The sequence below is a fragment of the Suncus etruscus genome, chromosome 2 (assembly GCF_024139225.1).
Source record: "Suncus etruscus isolate mSunEtr1 chromosome 2, mSunEtr1.pri.cur, whole genome shotgun sequence".
Taxonomy (NCBI): domain Eukaryota; kingdom Metazoa; phylum Chordata; class Mammalia; order Eulipotyphla; family Soricidae; genus Suncus; species Suncus etruscus.
Genome location: NC_064849.1, coordinates 32,866,083 through 32,878,611, shown reverse-complemented (window position 1 = coordinate 32,878,611; position 12,529 = coordinate 32,866,083). Strand labels below are relative to the sequence as shown.

Genomic DNA, 12,529 nt, shown 5'->3' with positions numbered 1-12,529 from the left:
ATCAGTTAAGAGTGGCAAATCTGGGGCCGGGCGGTGGCGCTCGAGGTAAGGTGCCTGCCTTACCTGCGCTAGCCTAGGAGACGGACCGCGGTTCGATCCCCCGGCGTCCCATATGGTCCCCCAAGCCAGGAGCGACTTCTGAGCGCATAGCCAGGAGTAACCCCTGAGCGTCACCGGGTGTGGCCCAAAAACCAAAAAAAAAAAAAAAAAAAAAAAAAAAAAAAAAAAAAAAAGAGTGGCAAATCTGGGGCCGGAGCCATGGCGCAGCAGAGAGGGCATTTGCCTTGTATGCAGTACTCAGGTTAGATCCCTGGCATCCTATGTGGTACCCTGAGCATCACCAGCAGTATTTTCTGAGTGCAAAACCTCAGTGTATAACCCTGAGCACATCAGGTGTGGTCCTAAAACCAAAACCAAAGACAAGAGTGGCAAAGGCAAAGTTTTTCTTACTTTATGCCTAGCTTTCCTTTGCAAACAAAAGAGAAGGCTGATAAACTGCAATAGGGCACAGTAAGTCTGTCTCATGGCTAGTTGTATAATATGTATCCAACTATTTAAAAACACAGAGAAACCTTCAACAAAACAATTTGGTATCATGTAGGGTAGGGGCAAATTCATGTCAGAGACCCAAAGGGCATCACTGAAGTAATAGCAACAAATGTAGTAGCAAACTTTACAGGATTGTTAGTTATGGTATGTAGGCTATATGAATGTTATTATAATATTAATGTCTCAATTTTACAGACTAAGGCTAAAGAAACAGCAATCTACAGTTAACAAAGAGTAGTACAGTCTCAAATCCAAATTAATCTCCAAAGGCATAATTTTTAAAAATTCTCTCATCAGGCTAAAGAGTACCGGGTAGGGCAATTGCCTTGTATGCAGGTGACCCTGGGTTTGAACCTGGGCACTCCATATGTCCCCCTCCCCCCAAAAAATCTCCTTCATTACCCTCAATGCAGTTCTTAATAATCACTAAGGGATACTAGCGCATATGCCAAAAATGTAGAGCCATGCATAAAAAGGTGGGAAATGAGACAAAGCAGGATTAAGTAGGAAATTTTTCATGTAATATATAGTTGGAGAGATAGAGATAGCTAAGATGGTAAATGTCAGATATGAGAAAAATATTACATAAAAAGACAGGCTAGACATTACTACTTAATTCTACTTCCTAAAACTGACTGAACATCTATGATCATACACTTTCACAAAGCTAAAAAGGTTCAAGTGAACATACCTGATTATCTGAGTAGGATAGCTGCCTGTTGGTTTCTTTCTGTGAAGTCCTGCTACCCAGAATTGCTCCAAAACTACCAGATCCCTGAGGTGATTTCATGGCTGGTGACAGAAATATTTGCCAAATTACTTTCATAAAGTTCATCATCATTATTATTATAATACATGAAAAAATTGACACAAGCAGAAAAAAACTAAAACATCCATATGTACAGCAACAAATGTTTATAATAAAGTATATATTTTTTTTCATTTAGAGGCTAGGCAGGATGCCTACCTTACTTGTGACAAACCCTGGTTCAAACTCTAGCAAGACTTATGATCCCTAAACTTACCAGGAATGATTCCTGAGCAGAACCAGGAGTAATACCTGAGCACTTCCAGGTGTTACTTGGCAATAAATAAATACAGAGTTGGTATCTCAAGCAAAACACATTAAATAAAAAAACAAAAATTTGAGAACATTAAATAGAATTTTAGTTATAAAAAGAAGATACTAAAGGGACCAAGGAGACAGCTCAAAGGCATATATGTGTATGCTTTACATGTGGGAGGCCCGAGTTTGAGTCTCAGCAGTGATATCCCTCCGCTTTCCAAACCCTCCCATCCACTTGAGGCCCTGGATATAATCCCCAAGGCACCACTGGGTATGGCCCTAAAACAAGAAATCTAGAAAACCTTGTATATATTTTATAATTAACCAAAAATTTATTGCTGTTTATCTAGGACATGAACAGCTCACTGGATACAAAGGAAGTAAGACAGCTAACCTTTAATAATATACATTCAAACCGTTTGCTACAAATTTAGAAGCAGAATATTTTCTTTCTGTTTTTTTTTTGGGGGGGAGGGGCAACACCTGGTGGTGTTTAGAGCACCTCATAGTGCTCAGAGAACCAAATGCAGTGTTGAGTATCAAACTCAGGTCAGCTAGGTGCAAGACAAGAGTCTTACACACTGTTCCATCTTTCTGGACCCAAGTTTTCAAAGAATTTTTAAAGTACTTATTCTCTTATCTCTGCAAAGTATGTATAATCATTTAGGACAGCTGAAAACTCAAGAAAAAAAATCTTTCAGATTTTCATCACTAGGTATGTTAGCTGAGGTCTTTCTTTTTTTTCATGTACAGCTTTTATTAAGTTGAAGTTGTTTCCTATTAGGTTTCAGTTTGAGTGTTTTAATCATAAATTTTATCAAATGTTTGAAAATACTAATTTTCCAGAACTTGGGAGTTGAAATGACAGCACAGCGGTAGGGTATTTGCCTTTGCATGTGGCTGACCTGGGATCAACCCGGGTTTGATCCTAGGAATCCCATATGGTCCCCTGACCCTGCCAGGAATGATTTCTGAGCACAGAGCCAGAAGTAATCCCAAGTATCACCAGGTGTGGCTCCTGCAAAAAAGAACTTGAACTAACCTTGTATTCTTGGAATAAATCTCACTAATGGTGAATAACCCTTGACAGTGCAATTAAATTCCGTCTCTGATCATTCTGCTGAGAATCTTTACATCATTATTTACCAGGGGCACTAGTCTATGTTTTAGTAATACTCTATTTAGTTGATGTTGAATCTGAGACCACTAAGGCTCACCTGCATGAAGTCTGTTTTGATGGACTGCATCTAGAAACAATCTCATTTCCTCAGCATCCTTGCTTGGCACTTTGTCAATAGACAAGAAGCTGTTATCTTGCAGAGTTAACATTAGGCGGCTCTGTTTTGCTCCACTGGGTCGAAGCACCACATTTTTAATGTTATGACTCAGCTGAATAACATAAAAGTTATTTATTACTCAAAACATGATAATGAAATACATGTTAGATAATCAATACAAAACTTAATACTTTGCAAATTACATTTCTTAATCTTCCTCATGTTGTTTTCTTGTTTTGGGGTGTTTCTTTTTTTGTTTTGTTTTGTTTTTGTGGTTTTTGGGTCACACCCGGCAGTGCTCAGGGATTATTCCTGGCTCCAGGCTCAGAAATTGTTCGGGCAGGCACGGGGAACCATATGGGACGCCGGGATTCGAACCGATGACCTCCTGCATGAAAGGCAAACGCCTTACCTCCCATGCTATCTCTCCGGCCCCATGGGGGGTGTTTTTTTTGTTTTGGGATTTGAACCACCATCCTTCTGCATGCAAGGCAAATGCCCTACCTCCATGATATCTCTTTGGCCCCTCGTGTTGTTTTCTGATCCAAAGAACCCCCATTTGTTTGTTTATTTGTTTGTTTGTTTGTTTTTGGGTCACACCCAGCAGTGCTCAGGGGTTAGTCCTGGCTCTATGCTTAGAAATCGCTCCTGGCAGGTTCAGGGGACCATATGGGATGCTGGGATTCGAACCACCAACCTTCTGCATGAAAGGCAAATGCCTTACCTCCATGCTATCTCTCTGGCCCCAGAATCCTCATTTCTTTTATTTGTTTTGGACCACACCCATTTGATGCTGAGGGGTTACTCCTGATTATGCACTCAGAAATTGCTCCTGGCTTGGGGGGCTATATGGAATGCCCGGGGATCGAACCTCAGTCTGTCCTAGGCTAGCACTTGCAAGGCAGACACCTTACCTCTAGTGCCACTTCTCCAGCCCCTCCCATTTTTTGATATTTAGATCAGAGAATTTGGGGCTGGACTGACAATACAATAGGTAGGAAGCTTGCTTGCTTTGCATGTGGCCAATTCAGGTTCAATCCCCAACATCCCATAGGGTTTTTTGAGAACTGCCAGGAGTGGTTCCTGAGTGCAGAGCCATGAGTAAACCCTTAGTAGTGCCAAGTTTGGCCCCAAAACAAAACAAAAATAAATAAAAGAGGGCCCGGAGAGATAGCACAGCGGTGTTTGCCTTGCAAGCAGCCGATCCAGGACCAAAGGTGGTTGGTTTGAATCCCGGTGTCCCATATGGTCCCCCGTGCTTGCCAAGAGCTATTTCTGAGCAGACAGCCAAGAGTAACCCCTGAGCAACACTGGGTGTGGCCAAAAAACCAAAAAAATAAATAAATAAAAATAAATAAAAGTAACTAGAATATAAGAGCCTTTAAACAACAATTGGAAGTATCCATCCATTTTAGTACCAAACAAAAAACAAACAACCCAAATTCCTGGAAATAAGCAAGAACTATTAATCAATGAGGAGAGCTACCCTGATATTTCTTATAGCACAGAACAGATCTTCAATCAAGGATGTAACACATCTATTCCAAATCAAAATTTGGTAGTACCTGAAATATCCTTGGAATTCCTCCAGTGTTGTAGTGAACAACTAAGCTGATTTTATTTTCTTTTTCCACAATTTCAAATGACCCTTCTTTCCATTTTGTTATCCCAGTCTGCATACTCCGAATTCTGATAGGACCATGTATCTTCAGAGGAGACATACTGTTTTAAAAATAAATTACTTCTGGAAAAATTTAAATAATACAGCTTCACTGGGCAAGTCCTAAGGAAGAAAAATAAGAACATATTAGAATTTACCAGTGGTTAAAAAAAGATTTTATTTATTGACAAGAGATTTTATTGAACCAGAGGCTATGATTATGCAGACAGCACAAGAAGGACAACAAAAGTAATCAGTGATGTACAGGGCGCATTTCCTTGCTTCGGTGCATGCCAAGTGTTTCTCGGATCTGTGTTCCCAAATTCTGCATTCTATACCATTAATAACCACATTTCTGAAACCAAGGTGCAAATCAAAAGCACTCAAGATTTCACACTGAATGGACTGCCCACCATGCAGCATGGTTGACCAGCCTTTATTTTCCCCATTCAACAGCTGATTAACTTTTCTTCCTTTTGCGACTGCAAAATATTAAAATTTGGGTTTTTAACTTTACATATTAAGTGGGTAATTTTTCTATCATCTGAGTTTATTTCTTAAAATGGAGTTCCTTCAAATATAAATAACATTCAACAATTCAAATAATCAATACAGAAGATCCCAAACTTATCTGGTCTAGAGTGCCCTTTTCAGAAAAAATGCCACTCAGTGCCCACCAGAAATCTATCTTCTTTAGGCAAAAAAGCGGAAAGCATCCTTTGATTGTCCTGAGGTTAATACAGCCTCCCCCCAATGATGGCTCCAGTGCCCCCCTATGAGGGCTGCATTATCCACATTGGGTAACACTGGTCCAAACATATCCACACTGGCGGAAAAATGGTTCAAAGAATATGCATATGGGAAGCTGGTGGTTGATCCCAGTCACTGCATAGGCATTGGTCTCTTAGTACCACTAAAAGATCCCTAAACAGAGCCAGGTGTAGCCACAAGTACAATCAGAGGTGGGGCCCCAAAGTAAAAATAAACATAACTTGTATAGAAGACAAATGACGGTCCGGAGAGATAGCACAGCGGCGTGTGCCTTGCAAGCAGCCGATCCAGGACCAAAGGTGGTTTGTTTGAATCCCGGTGTCCCATATGGTCCCCCGTGCCTGCCAGGAGCTATTTCTGAGCAGACAGCCAGGAGTAACCCCTGAGCACCGCCGGGTGTGGCCCAAAAACAAAAACAAAAACAAAAAAACAAAAAAAAAAAAGAAGGCAAATGACAAAAATTGTAGCAATTGAGACCCTGAGAGCTCAAGATACTGAGTGGGTGCCTTTGCATGCATTTGGCCCAGATTCAATCCCTAGCATCATGTCCCGCAGCACTGAGCTAGGAGTAGTCACCAAGGGCTGCTAGATACACCATCCTCTACCAAAATTCTAAGATTAAATTTTTTTGACCTCTAGAATGTGTGTGTGTGTGTGTGTGTGTGTGTGTGGTGTGTTTGGGGACTACACCTGCAATGTCCAAGGGCTGCTAGATACATAATCCTCTCACAAAATTCTAAGATTAAATTTTTTTGACCTCTAGAATTTGTGTGTGTGTGTGGGGAGGGTGTTTGGGGACTACACCTGCAATGTTCAGATCTTACTCCTGCTTCTGCACTCAGGGATCACTCCTGGTCCTGCTCAGGGAACCAACCATATGAGATGCCAGGGATCAAACTTAGCTCAGCCAGGTGCAAGGCAAATGCCCTTCTTGCTATACTATCTCTCAGGCTCCTAGAGTCATTTTAAAATATCACTTATGAGGGCTGAAGAGATAGCACAGTGGTAGTGCATTTGCCTTGCACGCAGCCAATCCAGGACAGACGGTAGTTTAAATCCCGGCATCACATATGGTCCCCTTGGGCCTGCCAGGAAGATTTGAGTGCAGAGCCAAGAGTAATCCCTGAGCACCGCCAGGTGTCACCTAAAAACCAAAAAAAAACAAAAACAAAAAAATATCACTTATAAGGCCAGAGTGGTGTTGCAGTGGTAGGGCATTTGCCTTGTATGTGGCTGACCTAGGAAGGACCACTGTTGGATCCCCTGGTGTCCCATATGGTCCCCCAAGCCAGGAGTAATTTCTGAGAGCAGAGCCAGGAGTAACCCAAGTGCCACCGGGGGTAGCCCAAAAACAAAACAAAATAAAAAAAAAAAACCACAACAATAAAATATCATTTATACTTTTTTTTTCCTTGTTGAGGCCACACTCAGCAGTGCTCAAGCCTCAGAAATAGCTCCTGGCAGGCACGGGACCATATGGGACACCGGGATTCGAGCCAACCACCTTAGGTCCTGGATCGGCTGCTTGCAAGGCAAACGCCGCGCTGTGCTATCTCTCCGGGCCCCATTTAAAATTATTTAATAAAACTTATGCTATCTTCAAAATTGTTAAATAAAATTTATATGCCTAAAAAAAGCATTCAAATGAAACTCAAATCTCTAACACACACTGCCTCTAGTAGTTTTTTGCTTACACTTAGTAAGTTAAAACTCATTAAACTCTGCCTTTACCTAACAAGCTCAACTAGAAAAGCTAAGAAATAATAATTTGGGCCCGGAGAGATAGCACAGCGGCGTTTGCCTTGCAAGCAGCCGATCCAGGACCAAAGGTGGTTGGTTCGAATCCCGGTGTCCCATATGGTCCCCCGTGCCTGCCAGGAGCTATTTCTGAGCAGTCAGCCAGGAGTAACCCCTGAGCACCGCAGGGTGTGGCCCAAAAACCAAAAACCAAAAAAAAAAAAAAAAAAAAAAGAAATAATAATTTATATAGGGCCAGCTTGCACGCAGCTGACCTAGGACCACGGTTCAATCCCCCAGCATCTCCGGGCCAGGAGCGATTTCTGAGCACATAGCCAGGAGTAACTCCTGAGCATCACTGGGTGTGGCCCAAAAAAGAGAAAAGAAATAATAGTATATAGGAACCGGAGACATAGTACATACAGCAGGTAGGGTGTTTGCCTTGTAAGCTTGATCCCTAACATTTCATATGGTTCTCCAAATTCACCAAGAGTGACTCCTGAGCATAGAGTCAGGGGTAAACCCTGAGCACAACCAAGTGTGCCCAAAAGAAGAAATAAGTAGTATACAAAAAAAAAAAAAAAAACAAACAAACAACACTATTGGTTCTAGACAGGATTCAGCAGTCACTTCCAAACCTGTAGCTATCCTGTCTCTAAATTACTTTCCACAAACGTAAAACAAAAATAGAAAAATATTATATTCTAAAGAATCACAAAATTAGCAGACTAGACAGTACACAATCAGCAGCTTTAACATAAATAAAATGAGTATCCACTTGCTGAATGGGGAGGACAAGGGGAAATCACTGTGCTGAGAGGCTATGTTGGGCTCCATTGGTACTAATCGGTGCTTGGGAGACCGACCATATGTGATGCTGGAGGGAATCAAATCAAAGTTGGCCATATTACAAAGCACGCATTTAACCCCTGTCCTATCTAGCCAGTCCCCACTTTCTGAATTTATTTCTTTTCTTGTCTGTAACAACTTTCCCCAAAATCCCAGATAAATAAATAATATAAATAAAATAAATAACATCTCAACAGATGCTAGCAAATAAACTGTAAGAGTCAGGCAGGTGAGGAAAAGTTAGGTAAAATATGAACCACTTTGTACCAGCAAAAAATGATGAACCAGTCCAGACAGATATCACAACGGTAGGACATTTGCCTTGCATGCGGCTGACTTGGGAGGGATCCAGTTCAACTCCAGGCCCATCCTATATGGTCCCCCAGCCTGCCATGGGGCAGTTTCTGAGTGCAGAGCCAGGAGTGACCCCTGAGTGCAGCTGGGTGTGGCCCTAAAACCAATCAATCAATCAATAAAAAGTTAAAAACAGTGAACCTATCCTGCACAAGTGCAATGTTTTTTAATGGCAATTAATGAATTGTTGCTTCCATGTTTTAGTTAAGTCCAGGAGATTTTTTTTTCCCATTTTGTCTTTAAGCCTCTCTCCATTTTTTTTTTTTTTTTTGTGTTTGGGCTAAAGCATAAAACTGCTATAAAAAGTAGGGGTGGCAGAGAAAAGGGGTGTCTGTGTACCAATTCTTGGACGGACAAGTTTGCACTGAAAATGTTTCTCTTGAAAACATACAACCAAAATAAAATCATGCATTTTTTAAGAGACTTTTACTGAAAACTCCTGAATAATAACTCACTTTTATTCTAATCCTTCTGCATACTGACAATGCATGATTCATTTTTTGGGGTCACATCCAGCGGCGCTCAGGGGTTACTCCTGACTCTGCGCTCAGAAATCACTCCTGGAAGGTTCAGGGAACCATATGGAATGCTGGGAATCGAACCTGGGTCTGTCCAGGATTGGCCATGTGCAAGCACCTGCCATTGTGCTATCGCTCCAGCCCCCCCCCCCCAATAAATACTGCTTAAAGAACTACTGATATTCTGGGCCCGGAGAGATAGCACAGCAGCATTTGCCTTGAAAGCAGCCGATACAGGACCTAAGGTGATTGGTTCGAATCCCAGTGTCCCATATTGTCCCCTGTGCCTGCCAGGAGCTATTTTTTTTTTTTTTTTTTTTTGGTTTTTGGGCCACACCCAGTAACGCTCAGGAGTTACTCCTGGCTATGTGCTCAGAAGTTGCTCCTGGCTTGGGGGACCATATGGGACACCGGGGGATCGAACCGCTGTCCGTCCAAGGCTAGCGCAGGCAAGGCAGGCACCTTACCTTTAGCGCCACTGCCCGGCCCCGCCAGGAGCTATTTCTAAGCAGACAGCCAAGAGTAACCTCTGAGCATCGCCGGCTGTGACCCATAAACCAAGAAAAAAAGGAACTACTCATGTTCTACAGCTAAGTCAGTTCTCCAGAAGCCATCGGCTCAGTTAAAGAAAATAAGTGTTTTTCAAAAAAATCCAATTTACGAGATGCTGAAGCGATAGCACACCGGTAGGGCATTGTGACTGACCCAGGACAGACCTCAGTTCGATACCCTGGCATCCCATAAGGTCCCCCGAGCCAGGAGTGATTTTTTTTTTTTTGGTTTTTGGGTCACATCTGCAGCGCTCAGGGGTTCCTCCTGGCTCTACACTCAGAAATCACTCCTGGCAGGCTCGGGGGAACATAAGGGATTCTGGGATTCGAACCACCATCCTTCTGCATGCAAGGCAAATGCTCTACCTCATGCTATCTCTCTGCCCCCCAGGAGTGATTTCTGAGCACATAGCCAGGAGTAACCCCGCTGAGCATCACCCAGTGTGGCCCCCTCCCCCCCAAAAGAATCCAATTTACAAAATTTTTTTTTTTTTTTTTTTTTGGTTTTTGGGTCACACCTGGCAGTGCTCAGGGGTTATTCCTGGCTCCAGGCTCAGAAATTGCTCCTGGCAGGCACAGGGGACCATATGGGGCTCCGGGATTCGAACCGATGACCTCCTGCATGAAAGGCAAACGCCTTACCTCCATGCTATCTCTCCGGCCCCCAATTTACAAAATTAAAACACAAACAGAAACTGATGATTTTTTAAAATCACAAACTACCTTACTGAAAACAACAAAAACATAATGTTCAAGACCCACTCATGGAAAAAAAATAGGCCCACCCACAGGGCTGGAGCTGTGGCGCAAGCAATAGGGGTGTTTGCCTTGCACTCGCTAATCTAGGACAGACTGCAGTTCTATTCCCTGGCATCCCATATGGTCCCCCAAGCCAGGAGTGATTTCTGAGCACATAGCCAGAAGTAACCCCTGAGCATCACAGGGTGTGGCCCAAAAACCAAAAATGTAAAAAAAAAAAAGAATAACAAGAATAGGGGCTGGATGGGGCCGGTGAGGTGGCGCTAGAGGTAAGGTGTCTGCCTTGCAAGCACTAGCCCCCGCGTCCCATATGGTCCCCCCAAGCTAGGGGCAATTTCTGAGCGCTTAGCCAGGAGTAACCCCTGAGCATCAAATGGGTGTGGTCCCAAAAAAAACAAAACAAAAAAAAAAAAGAAAAAAAAAAAAAGAATAGGGGCTGGAGAGGTAGTGCAGCGGTAGGGAGTCTGCCTTGCATGCGCTAACCTAGGACGGAATGCAGTTCGATCGCCCTCAGTCCCATATGGTCCTCCAAGCCAGGAGCCATTTCTGAGCACATAGTCAGGAATAACCCCTGATTATTACCTGGTGTAGCCCAAAAAAAAAACAAACAAAAAAAGACCCACCCATATGGGTGATGGGGGCAGAGCATTGTAGATTTAAAACATTAATATACTGTAAATCAGCCCGGAGAGATAGCACAGCGGCGTTCGCCTGGCAAGCAGCCGATCCAGGACCAAAGGTGGTTGGTTCGAATCCTGGTGTCCCATATGGTCCCCTGTGCCTGCCAGGAGCTATTTCTGAGCAGACAGCCAGGAGTAACCCCTGAGCACCGCCGGGTGTGACCCAAAAAACAAAAACAAAACAAAGAAAAATAACAAACAAACACAAGACAGACCTGTCCATACCCCCAACATAATCAATTTAACTTTAGGACTTTATCTGCTGTGCAAAATGAGAGACTTCCAGGAGTCACCAGTAAGATGTTTACCTTGCCTGTAGCCAACCCAGGTTTGACCCAAGATACCATGCATGTATGGTCCCCAGAGCAAGGTTAGGAGTGATACCAGAGTTCTGCAGTATGTGGCCCCACCCTAGCCCCCAAATTTGGGAGGAATAAGGAACTCCTCCAGAAATTTACATACTTATCAATGTGCGTGGCCCCACCCCTACACATTGTGAAAATAAAAAGGGCAGTGAAAAGAGTATAACCTTTGTTGACTTTAAAAACATTGTTACCTAATGTATGTATCTCCAGATACCATTTTGCTATTTTGTGGATACAAATTTCAAGAGATGGGTATGCTGGTGTTTTCACTTTTCATCCAAAACTGGATTTATCAAACTTGGGTTTCTCTCTCTTTTTTTTCTTTTTTTGGTTTTTGGGCCACACCCTGCGGTGCTCAGGGGTTACTCCTGGCTGACTGCTCAGAAATAGCTCCTGGCAGGCACGGGGACCATATGGGACACCGGGATTCGAACCAACCACCTTTGGTCCTGGATCGGCTGCTTGCAAGGCAAACGCTGCTGTGCTATCTCTCTGGGCCCAAACTTGGGTTTCTCTTAACACTTGGCTGGCACTAAAATTCTACCCAAACTTTAAGTGTCTGGGTAGAAAAGCCTTCTTGAATGCTAGCAGACTAACCTTTTACTCAGCATTCACTTGTTGTGACTTAGTGAAAAATATCACTTATTAGGCTACTCTGATATGATACTTATGTTATTCTGTGGGCACAATTGTGGGTAGGAACTCAACTGTAAAGATGATTACAACCCATGCCCTAGATTCAAGACTCTCTAACAAATACCTAGATTTATCAAACTCTTGGCATCAATTCAAGGTAGACAAAACCGAGCACCTGTTGAATCTTACTCTCCTTTATCTCAAACCAACTAAACCATCCCCCTGGAGTCTCTCATCTTGCACAGCAGATACAGCTCTAAACTGGAGATAGTTTAGAAGAAAACTAAATAAATAAATAAATAAATAAACAATGCTCAAGCATTGCATGCAGGAAGCCCCAGAGTCAATCCCAGAACATTCCCAGGAGCAGCCCAGGAGGACCCCTGTTCAGAAGCTCATCACTTTGTCATCATTCTCTCCTAACTGCAAAATCTATGAAGCAGAGTATGCCATCTATGCATTATCTTATTTAAAATCCATAATAATCCTAAAGGATAATTACCTCTAGTTTATAAGTGAAAGAAATAGATTGAGTGAAGTTAAGTATTTGGTCCAGGGTTATAGTCAGTAAGAGGCAGGATGAAGTCTAAGACACCAAAATCCACCAAAAAACACTAGCACACTGCATTCTTATCCATTTGCAGCAATCACTTCACAGCCTCCATTTTACGTTAGATGGGTTATTGCATTCAATAGCTTCTTTTTGGATCACACCCAGCAGCACTCAGAGGTTACTTCTGGCTCTATGTTCAGAAAT

General features: G+C 42.7%; 1 protein-coding gene across 1 annotated transcript in view; it reads right to left on the bottom strand.

Annotated features, from left to right (window-relative positions):
- USP37 (ubiquitin specific peptidase 37) overlaps window positions 1-4,645 on the bottom strand; it is a 65,149-nt gene extending 60,504 nt beyond the window's left edge. The window contains exons 1-3 of the mRNA XM_049768020.1: window positions 4,458-4,645; window positions 2,833-3,004; window positions 1,241-1,341 (exon numbers count right to left, since the gene is read on the bottom strand). Coding sequence (XP_049623977.1) covers window positions 1,241-1,341; window positions 2,833-3,004; window positions 4,458-4,613 — 429 coding nt within the window. The 5' untranslated portion in view covers window positions 4,614-4,645. The remainder of the gene's footprint in view (window positions 1-1,240; window positions 1,342-2,832; window positions 3,005-4,457) is intronic.
- Window positions 4,646-12,529: the final 7,884 nt, after the last annotated feature.